General features: G+C 47.5%; 2 protein-coding genes and 1 pseudogene across 6 annotated transcripts in view; 2 read left to right on the top strand and 1 right to left on the bottom strand.

Moving 5' to 3' along the window:
• The window catches only part of LOC108892718 (latent-transforming growth factor beta-binding protein 4), a 41873-nt gene extending 38610 nt beyond the window's left edge, over positions 1-3263 (bottom strand). Inside the window, 1 exon segment of the mRNA XM_018690421.2 lies at positions 2841-3263. Coding sequence (XP_018545937.2) covers positions 2841-3034 — 194 coding nt within the window. The 5' untranslated portion in view covers positions 3035-3263.
• Positions 3264-3648: 385 nt separating this feature from the next.
• Positions 3649-6996, top strand: LOC108892720 (integrin-linked kinase-associated serine/threonine phosphatase 2C). 5 transcript variants are annotated; one of them, XM_018690424.2, is made up of 10 exons: positions 3650-3993; positions 4696-4875; positions 5087-5204; positions 5287-5393; positions 5470-5563; positions 5812-5899; positions 6014-6144; positions 6385-6504; positions 6574-6655; positions 6766-6996. In XM_018690424.2, the coding sequence occupies exons 1-10, from the start codon at positions 3951-3953 to the stop codon at positions 6904-6906; spliced, it is 1104 nt and encodes a 367-aa protein (XP_018545940.1). In that variant the 5' UTR covers positions 3650-3950; the 3' UTR covers positions 6907-6996. The 5 variants fall into 5 exon arrangements, with proteins under 5 accessions (XP_018545942.1, XP_018545940.1, XP_018545939.1 ...); XM_018690423.2 differs by having other exon boundaries at positions 4696-4884; XM_018690426.2 differs by lacking the exon at positions 6574-6655 and having other exon boundaries at positions 3649-3993; positions 4696-4884.
• Positions 6997-7403: 407 nt separating this feature from the next.
• LOC108892717 (arf-GAP with coiled-coil, ANK repeat and PH domain-containing protein 2-like) lies at positions 7404-13089 on the top strand (annotated as a pseudogene).
• The last annotated feature ends 703 nt before the right edge of the window (positions 13090-13792 follow it).

Below are 13792 nucleotides of genomic sequence, written 5' to 3'. Positions count from 1 at the left end.
GAACGTGTTTCTGTTTTCTCACTGGTGGATTTAACTGTGCTGTTGTTTGTCGTCACCTCTTACTCTCACTCTGTATTCAGACCTTTAGCCCCTCGGCCTTCTGGGAAAAGGAGTCAATTAGCAGACCAACACTGGCTCAGACCCCCCCCCAGTCATCAAAGTGACAGACCAACGCGACTTCACAGCTGAGTGTAACAGGAAGTGTGTGTGTGTGTGTGTGTTAACAGGCACGTTTGAAAAGCCGACGCAGCTAATCAATAACTTTATTAATCAGTATTCAGATTTGAATTCTTACTGTCAGGTTTCTAACATTATCCAGCTCCATGTTGACGTGTGGGTGTGATGGAGGACGATGGAGCCTCTCTGCAGGGGATTTAATCATTACTCACACTGAGCTGGGTGTATTGTAGCTGCAGAGGAGGCCCCACCAACACACACACACACACACACACACACACTCAGCTCCTGGTGTGTGTGTGTGAGACAGAGTTAATGGTAAAGCTCTGTTGACAGTATTGAACCTGTACACACACACACACAGACTCAGACTGATATTTGAAATGCTAACTAGCCTCAGATGCTAACGTGAGCTCGTCACAGTCAGCAGCAGGTTTGTACAGCAGCTGCTCAGAGGACAGAGCAGCAGCTGTGGATAAAGAGAGAAAAGCAGCGGTTTGCTCCTTTAAAGGTTCAGATGTTGGTGAGCTCAGTGGCTCAGAGAGTTGAAGCTGCAGCCTGTTCCCACGCTCTCAACAGCCACTTCAATCAGCTCCTCCTTTTCTTCTCCCTCAGACACTGACTCCTCTGTTCTCCTCCACCTCCTCCTCTCTCTGCTCCTCCCTCTGAGGAGAGGAGGAGGAGGGTCTGCCAGCTGCTCCTGCTCACAGACAGAAAACTAAAGGAGATGAATGATGTTACAGATGTTTTCCTGCTGAGAAACATCTGTAACATCTGGAGCAGAAAGATTTAGAAACTGATCATTTACAGCTGATGAACTTTATTGATGATTGATGACCAGGTCCTGCTGCAGACATGACGAGTGTTTGTTCACAGCAGAGGAACCTCTGCACTAAACAGAGTAAAAACAAGATGGCGGCGTCTCAGTGACATTTGCTGTTCGATGTGTGGACAGGACGTCAGCGCTCAGATCAGACCGCTGAAACATAAATCTACTTCCTGTTCAAACACCTGGGTCAGGTTTCACTCTGAGCCCAAGCTGTGCTCAGTTTATTAGGAACACCTGTCTGATCTCTCACTGATGAGAAGAGGTGGACAAAATAACAGAAACACCTGCTCAGGTAACATCAAGCACAGTCTCAGTCACACAGAAACTCTCTCCTCTTCTCACACACTCACTCACACACACACACACACACACACACACACACACAGTTTATAAGGCCAGTCAGTTCACAGGGTTTAGGATTAGACACAGAGATCTGAATACAGGGTGTGTGTGTGTGTGTGTGTGTGTGTGTGCGTGTGTGTGTTGACTTTGCATCCATCACTTGACCGTCAGTCAGACTTGCACTTGAAGTCGATTTCACACACACACACACACGGAAGGACACACACACAGAATTTCACACATTCCTGAGGTGTCTGCAGTCCAACACACCTGCACGCTGCTGATTGGTCCAATGTTTTATGGTCTCTCACACACACACACACACTCTCAGGCTGCAGGTACAGAACAAACCATCTTCAGCTGAACTTGTTAACATGTGACCCTGACGCCTGCAGAGAAACTCAACAGTCGACTTCTTGTCTATAAAATGCAGCGTGGTGCATTTGTGGGATTGTTTTAAAGCTGCTGTGTGGAGCGTCTGTCTCCCCCCTCTGGCAGTGAGAGGAACTACACTAACACTCTCCACTGATCCAGGAGCAGAGGTTTAATCATGTGATCATGTATGTATGAATGTAACACATCTAGATACTACGATACCCATGATACCCATGAGCCTCAGCTGCTGTTGCCATGGAGACGGGTCGCAGTGAAGTTGCTGGTTACTGAACAGATTCCAAATGAACTCAGCTGTAAAATCAGTTTTCTTTGGCTTCAGCGTCGCAGGATTTTGAAGCTCTGTGATTGGATGTTTCTGGCTGAAAAGCACCCTGGGAGTCGTAGTTGACTCCTCTCTTCACAGGCTTTGCGTAGCTTTGACTACGCTAATCAACAAATGCACGAACATTCGTGCTCAACGTGAGGAGACCTGGATCAGCGTTAAAGGGTCCTGCGTCAGCCGCCAGCACCGAGTTAGAAAACATCTGATTAAAGAGGCAAAGCTGTGAGAAGCCTGAGAGGAGTCAACTACAACTCCCAGGGTGCTTTTCAGCCAGAAACATCCAATCACAGAGCTTCAAAATCATGAGGCGCTGAACAGCGACCTGAGGCCACAGACTGAGTTCATCCAACATATTACACAAATTCACCTCCACCTGTCTCCATGGCAACAGCAGCTGAGGCTCATGGGTACTGTAGTATTCAGAGCCATCAAACAAACTGATGGAAAACCTCAGAAACAAACTAACTCAGTCTAACAGGAGTTTACAGTGACTCAGCTGGAACATCAGTTAGGATCAATGACCTGTTTCAGGCTGGTCCTGATGTGTGAAGGTCCAGAGGCTGATTTATAGACTAATCACTGATCAATAATGTGAACACCTGGGAACACCCAAACAGATACAGGAACTCAGTCACCTGCTCTGAATGTTCTTCAGATTCTGAGTCAAAGGATGAAGTGAAACTACAGAACACAACAACAGCTGCAGAGTAAAACTAAGATAAATAATCATCCTGTGTGTGTGTGTGTGTGTGTGTGTGTGTGTGTGTGTCTCACCCGGTCAGAGCTGCTCTCCTGCCGGCCTGTCCTCCCCGGAGCCTCTCCCCGGTCTCCCTCACCGCTGGCGGCTTGTCGGCGTCCAGCCTCCAGCCGGGCCTCCCGCCCTCCTGCTCCCGGTGAGGCTGAAGCTGAGCCGCGGACTGGAGCGTTAAGATCCAGCTGGTCCAGACGCAGAGCAGAGACAGCTGCATGTCTGCTGCAGACTGAGGCTCAGAGAAGCTGCGGGGTTTTATTCAGCGCTGTTTAAACCCTGCACTATGAGCATGGTGCGCGCGTGCACAGTGTGTGTTCGTGTGAGTTTCAGGGTCACTGTCAGTGTGGGACGAATGGACGCTGGAGAGTCTCCAGCTGAACTGAGCCCTCACACCCACCGGCCTCTGTCTTTATACTGCTGTCAGCCAATAGGAGCGGAGCAGCTGAACAGCCAATAAGAGGCCAGAGGCAAGGAGAGGAAGCAAGGAGGCAAGGAAAGGAAGGGAAGACGAGATGTCGTCCTGGACTCAGATCTAAGATTTAACCTACATTAAATAATGAAATCATCAGAGTCCTCACTAAGACCAGGAGAGACCACATCAGTCCAGTTCTGATCTCCCAGCTGGTCTGGGACAGGTCTGAAGAGACTATGGACCACATGTCTGAAGTGGTATTATTTATTCATCTGTCCAAAAGCATTGGACTGTTCTTTATTCTACTGTTTCTACTCTGTCTCGGTTTGATGTGATGTATTTTATTAATTCTGTTGATGTATTTTCAAACTGTAAATTATATCATTTAATGAACATGTCCATGTCCGGTGGAGTGGAGCAGCTTTTATTTTGAAGACGCTCACCGGAAATAGCAGTTGATGCTGACGCTAGCCTTCGCGCTCCGGTTAACGTTTACCGTCCGTGCAGCTGAAGTGACCTCACCTGTTTACCGGCGGACTGTCAGAGCAGTTTGACCCGGGTTAAGGAACGTGACGGACATTAACCCGTTAACTTAGCCCGAGTCTGTGTGAGCAAACACACCGATACTGGAGAGTGCCGGTGCGGGCGGGAAGCTGCTGGTAGTTAGCTTGTTGGCTAGCTCCCGAGCTAACAGCTCCTGAGCTAACAGCTAACAGACAGAATGGACCTGTTCGACGACCTGCCGGAGCCCACACAGACCGCCGGTGAGTGGACGGTTAACGGTTATATGTTGATGACAGCGCCGGTTCATGCTACAGAGCAGACATCAGTTAGTTAAACTCTCTGACGCTCAGAGAAGCTAAAGAGCAGATGTTTGAATGGGCTAAAACAGAGCACCGTAGTTATTCCTTCATTAGCTTCCTGCTGATTTTTATTCATTACATCGTTTAAAAAACCGCAGCAGGAAACTCAGTGCATTTACAGTAGTACTGGATATAAGAGCACTTTTTATACTCACAATAATAATACAATCATAAAATAATTCTTTTAGAAGTAAATGAAGCAGAAACGTCATTATATTTCAATACCAGACTCCATTGAGAAAACTAGCAATTTTACAGAGCAGAACACAGAAGCTGCTGGAATATTGCTGCCTGTTAATTTGTGTTACTGTGTGGTACTTTTACTGCAGTAAAGTATCTGATTACTTCTTCCACCACTGAAAGTCACACAGTAACACAGACACACTAACAGATGGAGGCAGTGGTATTCCAGCAGCTCCTGGTTAAATCCCTGTTTTTCTCAATGGAGTCTGGTAGTGATATGATACGTTTGATTGATGTATTTCTGGCCAAACAAAACAGATCTTATAATAACAACATTTTCTACTTTTAAATGCTGGATTTTCTCTCACTAATGAAGCTTTTTTCTTTGTTTATTTTGTGTTTGGTCTGATTCTTCCTCAGGTCAAGTTTCAGTGGCGCCGGTCGCTGCTCGACCACAGGCCACCAGAGAAGAAGAAAAAGAGGAGGAGGAGGGGAAAAGTGTAAAAAGAAAACGAGAAGATGCCGAGTCTGACGCTGATAAAGAGGAGGAGGAGGAGGAGGAGGAGGAGGAGGAGGAGCGGGGGGAGATCAAGAAAGTTTGTAAAGAAGGTTTTCAGCTGTTCCACCACAATGTTTGTTTGCTTCTCCTCCTCTAATCAAAGCTGTCAGACCCTGAGTGGATGGAAATATGACGCGTAGAGATGATGAGTGTAACCAGCTGAACTTACTCTGTGTGTGTGTGTGTGTGTGTGTGTGTGTGTGTGTGTGTGTGTGTGTGTGTGTGTGTGTGTGTGTTGTCGTCGTCGTTCAGGCCTCCCTGTGTTGAAAGGCTTCGTGGCGGCGAGGCGTGGTGAGCGGGAGGAGATGCAGGACGCTCACGTTCTGCTGCCGGACATGAGCGTCTGTCTGTCGGCTCTGCCCGGACGAGTGTACGACCTGCATCCTGTCACGTCTGACTGTGAGCGGCCGGGTGCAGACTCGTCGGGTGCTGACGTGTCTCTTGCGTTGCAGGTCTCGTGTTGCGTACTTCGCGGTGTTTGACGGTCACGGCGGAGCTCGAGCCTCTCGATTCGCCGCAGAGCATCTCCATCACAACCTGGCCAAGAAGTTCCCGAGCGGTGAGTTCAGGGACACAGAGTGTTCATCACAGCAGGATGTTGCTCTCTGCTTAATGCTGTAATGTTGTCGTTTCAGGAGACTCTGAGAATATGGACAAACTGATTAAGAAATGTCTCCTGGACACTTTCAGACAGACAGACGAAGACTTCCTGAAGAAAGCCTCCAGCCAGTAAGAGACGCGTTCACAGAGGAAGCAGCAGCTGAAACACGAACTCCTCACATTAATCCAGACTCTAAATCCTTCATCATCATGAGTTAACGTCTGTGAATCCTCTGAGAAAGAAAAGGCGCTCCTCATGCAGAACTCCATTCAGAATCCTCCTGTTTTTAACAGTAACACACAAACAGAAGTGAAGGTGAAGCTCACATCACACTCAGCTCCTGCTTTATGAAGTCTTCTCTCTGTGCTGTGAACAGGAAACCAGCGTGGAAGGACGGCTCCACGGCCACCTGTGTGCTGGTGGTGGACGACATGGTGTACGTGGCCAATCTGGGAGACAGCAGGGTAACCAGGGACTGATGTATTTATCAGAGCCTCGAACCAGGATTCCAGATGACACCCACAGGATGCGGCTGCGTCACATCTGTGATGGTTGTCTCTGTGTGTTTGTGTCTCCAGGCGGTGTTGTGTCGGATGGAGGCGGCGGCAGACGGACGGAGGAGGTCTGTGACTCTGGCTCTGAGTAAAGAACACAACCCGACCATGTACGAGGAGAGGATGAGGATCCAGAGAGCAGGAGGCACCGTCAGGTACACCACCCACACCTGTCACAGAACATGAATGTTACCTGGAGGAGGGAGGTGGATGTTCCTGAGCTTTCACACCAGGAATAAAGACTTCACAGCCAGACTTGTAGAGGCTGATGTGGGTTGGAGGATCCTGGTGGTTGGTGTTTTTCATACCGAGCAGCTCTTTACATTATTATAACTACAGAGACCCAGTGAACACTCACAAGGACGTGGAGGTTCTAACGTTTGTCTGTCTCTCAGGGACGGCAGGGTGCTGGGGGTCCTCGAGGTGTCCCGCTCCATCGGAGACGGTCAGTACAAACGCTGTGGAGTCATCTCAACCCCCGACCTGAGGAGGTGTCAGCTCACAGCCAATGACAGGTGAGAGCAGAGCGGAGGATTTAAGAGGAGCAGGAAGTGGCTGCTGCTGACGCTGTCGTCTCTGTGCAGGTTCATCGTTCTGGCCTGTGACGGTTTGTTCAAAGTGTTTTCTGCTGATGAAGCTGTGAAGTTCGTCCTCAGCGTCCTGCAGGTGTCCGCTCTGCTAAAGCTCAGCTCTGCTTTATTTCACTTTGATTCAACCTCCTGCTTTAACGTTACCCAACTGTCCCCCCCCGTCTCCCCCCCGTCTCCCCCCTGCAGGACGGGAGTGTGGAGCAGAGGCCGGGGCTGACGGAGGAGGAGGTGCGGTTTGAAGCCGCCTGCCAACAGCTCGCCAGCGAGGCGGTGAGACGAGGCTGCGCCGACAACGTCACCGTCATCCTGGTTTCTGTTGGTTTCTGAACACACGCCATCATCACACACACACACACACACACACACACACACAGCAACTGTCTCCTCTTTGATTTCCAATAAAAGCTTTTTATTTACTGTTTGCTGTCAAAGTGTTTGTGTCTCACTCACTGACCGTCTGTCTGCAGAGAATCAGACTTTTCTTCTAGAGAATATTTGACAGTTCAATCCCAGGAGACTATAAGTCACTGAATAAGAAGAGTTCTGACTGAGCTGAACATCTTAGTAAAGCATCAGTTTCATTTCGCCGTGCCTCTGTCACTGTGATTTTGTGATGATGGTTGATGAGTTATTTAACGGATAATAAAACATATTATTCTGAACATGTTTTACACACATTATATAAATGGTAATATAATAAATAAACCTGGTGATAAACCTGGTGAATAAACTAATATAACGTGCAGTGGTTGTAGTTGCAGTACCACTCCGGGCCGCGCGGTGTCGCTGTTTCCCCGCCTGTTTGGCTTTGATCCAGCCGACCCGGATCTTTGGCGGAACTTAGCGGTCGGTTAGCAACAACAACAACAGCAGGATGTTGGGACAGCTGTCAGACTGAAAACTCACCAAACTGCGTTTTATTCACGCTTTTAATTAAACTGCGTCAACATGCGTGGCGCGCAGGAGCGCGTGCACGGCGCCTGATCGTTCTTCCGGTCCCCCGGTTCACGGACTTAGTTTAAAATGAGGAGAGAGATGAATCATCGCAGAGAGAGCAGGTCCGCCGCTGCTGCTGCGGAGCTAACGGGCTAACAGGCTAACGGGCTAACCGTCAGGATGAAGAGGCTTTAATAAACTTTATCAACACGTGCACTCGGTGACAGCAACAGTCAGGTAACATGGAGTCACTGCTGGACTTTGAGGAGTGTGTCAAAGACTCACCTGAGTTCAGGTAAATACACACTCTCACACACAGTCACTGTAAACTGCGCATGTGCAGAGCTCCTGATGGTGTTTTATTTATTTTGTTCAGACTGAACCTGGATCAGTTTGAGACGGAGGTTTCAGTGCTGGAGTCTCACCTGGACAAGGTACAAATACTGCTAATACTACTACTGCTACTACTGATAATTCTACTAAGGATATTAGCACTAATACCTCTAATACTATTACTGCTATTACTAGAACTACTACTACTACTAATACTGTTACCAGCTATAACATTACTGCTGCTGTGATAATACCACAGATACATGTAGTACTGTTACTGCTATCACTGGAACTACTACTACTGCTGTATCTACTAATACTACAAATACTATTAACTCTGTTGCTACTAATGATAATACTACTACTACTACTGTTAATACTGTTACTGCTTTTACAGTAACTATCACTACTATTACTACTACTGTTTCTAATAGTACTACTAACTTAATACTGTTACTACTGTTACTGCCAGTACTGCCTCTTCTGTTAGTGTTACTACAACTACAGTTATTTTTACTACTACAACCACAGCCACTACTACTGTAACTACTACCACTGTATGTATTACTGACACTGCTGCTCATAGTATTAATACTGTGAGTACTGCTGCGGCAGTGTGTACTGTGTACACACAGTCTGTGTTTGTACCTTCAGTCCTCTGAGTCAGCAGAAGACACCTGCTGATTGGCTGACATAATCTGTGTCTCTGACCAATCAGGTGATGAAGCTGTGCAGTAAGATGGTGGAGGCGGGACAAGCGTACAGTTCAGCCAATCAGCTGTTCCTGAGCGGCCTGGCTGAGCTCTCCATGTACCAGAAGAAGGACAGCGTCATCACTGTACGGAGCTACGTGACGCTAATGCTAATGCTAATAATAATAATAGTAATAATAATATAGTTCAGGACCTTTTTTTCCACCTGTGTGAACTTAATGAACCATAAGAACATGTGAGGTTCTGGTTTTATTCTGTTTCCTCTTTGTGTTACAGAACATTTTAGTCTGTAAAATACAACAACGGGACAAACATGTCGTTGTTAGCCACATTAGCTGTGTAGCTCTGTCTCAGAGGAGTCAGAGTCCGTCCACCACTGTGGTCCAAACTGAAATATCTCAACAGCTACTGGATGTATTTTACACGACATGTTGTACAGATATCCACTGTGATGCTAATGTTAGCAACTAGCTCAGAGCATCACTCTGTACAGCCTCACAGAGCTGCATTCATGGCTGTAAATCCTCACTGTAAAACACTGTGATGGTCACACTGCACTGACAGTCAGTGGGTGATGATCAGAAACCACACCCTGTGTTGTTACTGCTGTGTGAGCGTTCATCTCTCCTGTTGTACCTGAACGCAGCAGAGTCCAGGTTCAGGGTCAGTGAAGTTCCTGTTGTGGGAGAAGGCCTCGCAGTAACTCTTTGTTCTCATGTTTTCCTGTGAAAGGGTTCTCACTCACTTCCTGTTTCCTTCCTCCTCAGAACTGTCTGAACCAGTTTAACCAGGGCCTGCAGGAGATGGTCAGCTTTCACACTGTGAGCACACACACACACACACACACACACACACACACTAATGATTACATTAATCAGTCATTAAACAGCTGATATGTGGTGACTGTGTTCTCACTGTTATAATAACATGAGGAGACAAGTGGAAATAAAAACTAAACCCTCTTATTTAAAATATGAATTAAATACCTCCCAGTGTTTCAGTCAGACTGACGTCATCAGACAGAGACCATGAGCTGATGAACAGTGAGGATCAGTTGTTATTATGAATCTAACTGAATGTTACATCTGTCGTTTTATAAAAACATAGAATAATGTGGTATTTAAACACTTCCTGTGACCATCATTTCAAAATAAAAGCCCTCTGCAGAGTCATATAATTACATACAAATTGATGTATTTAAGTTCTGTATAATAATCCACTTCTCTGTCAGCAGCTGTTGTAACTCTGTTCTGTCTCTGTGCTCAGATGTTGTTTGATCAGACTCAGAGAGCGATCAGCCACCAGCTGACCAACCTGTGTACACAGTGAGTAACACACACACACACACACACACACAGGTGAGTGATCAGAGCTGACGCTGCTCTTTGTGTCTCCGAGGTTCCTCCCTCCGCTGGCAGAGACCAGGAAGGAGTTCCTCCGGATCGGGGAGGACCTGGAGATGGCGGCGGTGAAAAACGCTCAGGTGTCTCGGCACAAAGCCGGCGACGCCGAGAGGGCGAGTCACCTGCTGCTCGCCACGCATAAATGTTACCAACACTTCGCCCTGGATTACTGTCTGCAGGTACGAGTCTGAGTCACGATGAGAGGAAACTGTCGGACATTTTGTCCTCGCGCTGACGTCTCCTCGTGTGTTTCCTTTATTCCAGCTCAACACCTTCAGGGCTCAGCAGAAGGTCGACATCCTAAACTCTGTGAGTTTATTGAACTGGACTTTTCTGAAGTGGTCTCTGAGCCTCAGTTTGTTCTCCACCGCTCTGACGCCTCTGTTTCTGTCGGCAGGTTTTCTCCTTCGTCCACGCTCAGTTCACCTTCTTCCACCAAGGCTTCGACCTGCTCAGAGACCTGGAGCCCACCATGAAGACCATGGCTGCACAGGTCCTGACCTCTGACCTCTGACCTCTGACCTCTGTTCTCCTACCTGAGTCCTGATGTGTTGTGATTGTTCCTCTCTCCTCAGTTGTCCCAGCTGTCGGCTGACTGCGCTGCTGAGAGGAAAGACCTGGAGAACAAACACCTGCTGGTTCAGCAGAGAGTAAGAACTCTTCATCTGTTCATCCTCCTCTCCGTCATCCACACGTTCACACAGGTAGGCCACACAAACAGTCCATAATGTGTGTGTGTGTTCAGGATGCCTCAGGTGAGCCGATGGTCAGCCCGTGTCCTGGCAGTGATGACATCATCCAGGGTTACCTGTTCAAACGGTCCAGGAGGAAATCCAAAACCTGGAAGAGGTACAGACTGGACTGGACTCTACTGCTGCTTCATCACATCTGTGTGTGTGTGTGTGTGTGTGTGTGTGTGTGTGTGTGTGTGAGATACTGGTTCTTATGTTTGATCTCCTGGCTCCAGGTGCTGGTTTTCCATCAGAGACAATCAGCTCATTTACAGGAAGTCACACAAGGTGAGACTCAACATTCACCTGAACTATGAACCAGGATCATTTAGATGATACACATAAAGACACAGTTCATCACCATGTGGATTCAGGATCAGGATCAGATTCAGGATCAGGGTTTTGTTCCGCTGTGTTCTGCAGGAGGAGGCTGTGGTTCTGTTTGAGGATCTCAGACTCTGTGCTGTCAAATCCCTCGAACACATCGACCGACGTTTCTGCTTCGAGCTGCTCTCTGTGCAGAAGTAAGAGACTGTCTGTCTGACTGACTGTCTGTCTGTCTGTCTGTCTGTCTGTCTGTCTGACTGTCTGTCTCTGTGACTGACTGTCTGTCTGTCTCTCTGACTGTCTGTCTGACTGTCTGTCTCTCTGACTGTCTGTCTGTCTGTCTGTCTGTCTGTCTGACTGTCTGTCTCTCTGACTGTCTGTCTGTCTGTCTGTCTGACTGACTGTCTGTCTCTCTGACTGTCTGTCTGTCTGTCTGTCTGTCTGTCTGTCTGACTGTCTGTCTCTCTGACTGTCTGTCTGTCTGTCTGTCTGACTGACTGTCTGTCTCTGTGACTGACTGTCTGTCTGTCTCTCTGACTGTCTGTCTCTGACTGTCTGTCTGTCTCTCTAACTGACTGTCTGTCTCTCTGTCTGTCTCTGTGACTGACTGTCTGTCTCTCTGTGACTGACTGTCTGTCTGTCTGTCTGACTGTCTGTCTCTCTGACTGTCTGTCTCTCTGACTCTGTCTGACTGTCTGACTGTCTCTCTGTCTGTCTGTCTCTCTGACTCTGTCTGACTGACTGTCTGTCTCTCTGTGACTGACTGTCTGACTGTCTGTCTCTGACTGTCTGTCTCTCTGTCTGTCTCACTGACTGTCTGTCTCTCTGACTCTGTCTGTCTGTCTGTCTCTCTGTCTGTCTCTGTGACTGTCTGTCTGACTGTCTGTCTGTCTCTCTGACTGTCTGTCTGTCTGACCCCCCCCCTCCTCAGGTGTTGTGCTCTTCAGGCGGACTCGGAGCAGTTGAAGCAGGTGTGGCTCAGCGCTCTTCAGGGCAGTATTGACCTGGCGTACAGAGAGCGAGCCGGCGCTCCGCTCGCTCAGCCTAAAGAGCCCCCCCCCTCCCCTGTGCGGCGGCTCTCCGGGCCCCCCCCCTCAGAGGCAGGCGGCCCTGGGTGTCGCCCTGAGGGGCCCTGGGAACCAACGGTGCTGCGACTGCGGTGAGGAGGAGCCTCGCTGGGCCTCCATCAACCTGGGAGTCACCATGTGCATCGAGTGCTCGGGCATCCACAGGTAAACAGGCAGGTAGAACACCTGAGACCTGAGTGAACCTGTGCACAGTGTCAGACCCTGCAAACTAACAGATTTATAACATCTTACCTGGTGTAGAAATCAGGAGAGAGCACACACCTGAGGACAGATCATGTCAGATTGTCACAGTTGTGTGATGTCCAACACACCACACACTAACAGATTCACCAGCAGAGAGTCTGAACTCTCACAGCTCCACATCTGACCACGTCAGAGCAAACAAACATGGCCGACGATGATGTCTCTTCCATCTTAAGAAATATTGATCATGTTTAATATTGATCAGATCAGGGAGGGTAACATCAGTCTGAACACACCTCACACCACAGGAGAATCTGATAAGATCGTCCTTTACAACCATCAGATCGGGGGGGGGGCATTATCCTGCTTCAGTCTCTTTGTATAAACAAAGTTTATTGTTGTCTGTAGGAGTCTGGGTGTTCACCTGTCTAAGGTGCGATCTCTCACTCTGGACTCATGGGAGGCTGAGCAGCTGAAGGTAACACACACACACACACACACACACACACACACACATTGGATTTGATGTCAGAAAGAAAACAGAAACTTTAAAATGATTCAGACTTTGTGTTTCTGCCTCTCACACTGAAGAACTGAAATGACCTTTCTTCTCCTCCTTCTCCTCCTTCTCCTCCTTCTTCTCCTTCTCCTCCTTCTCCTCCTTCTCCTCCTTCTTCTCCTACTTCTTCCTCAGCTCCTGTGTGTTTTTGGGGAATGACGTTTATGAACCGGATCTACGAGGCTCGATGTTTCAGACGAAGGACGAGTCAAACCTTCAGCCAACAGCTCTAGGTAAAAACAAACAGGGAATGAATGAGTCATGGTTGGATGTTGATGTTGATGTTGATGTTGGATGTTGGATGTTGATGTTGATGTTGATGTTGATGTTGATGTTGGATGTTGATGTTGGATGTTGGATGTTGGATGTTGATGTTGATGTGATGTTGATGTTGGATGTTGATGTGGATGTTGATGTTGATGTTGGATGTTGATGTTGATGTTGATGTTGGATGTTGATGTTGATGTTGATGTTGATGTTGGATGTTGATGTTGGATGTTGGATTTTGTTGATGTTGATGTTTTGTTGATTTTGATGTTGATGTTGATGTTGGATGTTGGATGTTGATGTTGGATGTTGATGTTGATGTTGTTTTTTTTTTTTTTTTTTGGATGTTGATGTTTGATGTTGGATGTTGATGTGATGTTGGATGTTGGATGTTGATGTTGGATGTTGATGTTTGATGTTGGATGTTGATGTTGGATGTGATGTTTGGATGTTGATGTTGATGTTGATGTTATGTTGATGTTGGATGTTGGATGTTGATGTTGATGTTTGTTGATGTTGATGTTGGATTGTTGGATGTTGATGTTGATGTTGGATGTTGATGTTGATGTTGGATGTTGGATGTTGATGTTGGATGTTGATGTTGATGTTGGATGTTGGATGTTGATGTTGATGTTGATGTTGATGTTGGATGTTGATGTTGATGTTGATGTTG

Source organism: Lates calcarifer, linkage group LG21, assembly GCF_001640805.2.
Source record: "Lates calcarifer isolate ASB-BC8 linkage group LG21, TLL_Latcal_v3, whole genome shotgun sequence".
Taxonomy (NCBI): domain Eukaryota; kingdom Metazoa; phylum Chordata; class Actinopteri; family Centropomidae; genus Lates; species Lates calcarifer.
The sequence above is the reverse complement of the archived record's forward strand: the minus strand, read 5'-3'. Positions and strand labels throughout refer to the sequence as shown.

Excerpts from the sequence above, each read along its gene's own strand:
- LOC108892720 (XM_018690423.2), top strand. The coding sequence starts at position 3,951 with ATGGACCTGTTCGACGACCTGCCGGAGCCCACACAGACCGCCG. Across the intron at positions 5,900-6,013 it reads CCAATCTGGGAGACAGCAGG|GCGGTGTTGTGTCGGATGGA; the intron begins GTAACCAGGGAC and ends TTGTGTCTCCAG. Across the intron at positions 6,656-6,765 it reads TCGTCCTCAGCGTCCTGCAG|GACGGGAGTGTGGAGCAGAG; the intron begins GTGTCCGCTCTG and ends TCCCCCCTGCAG.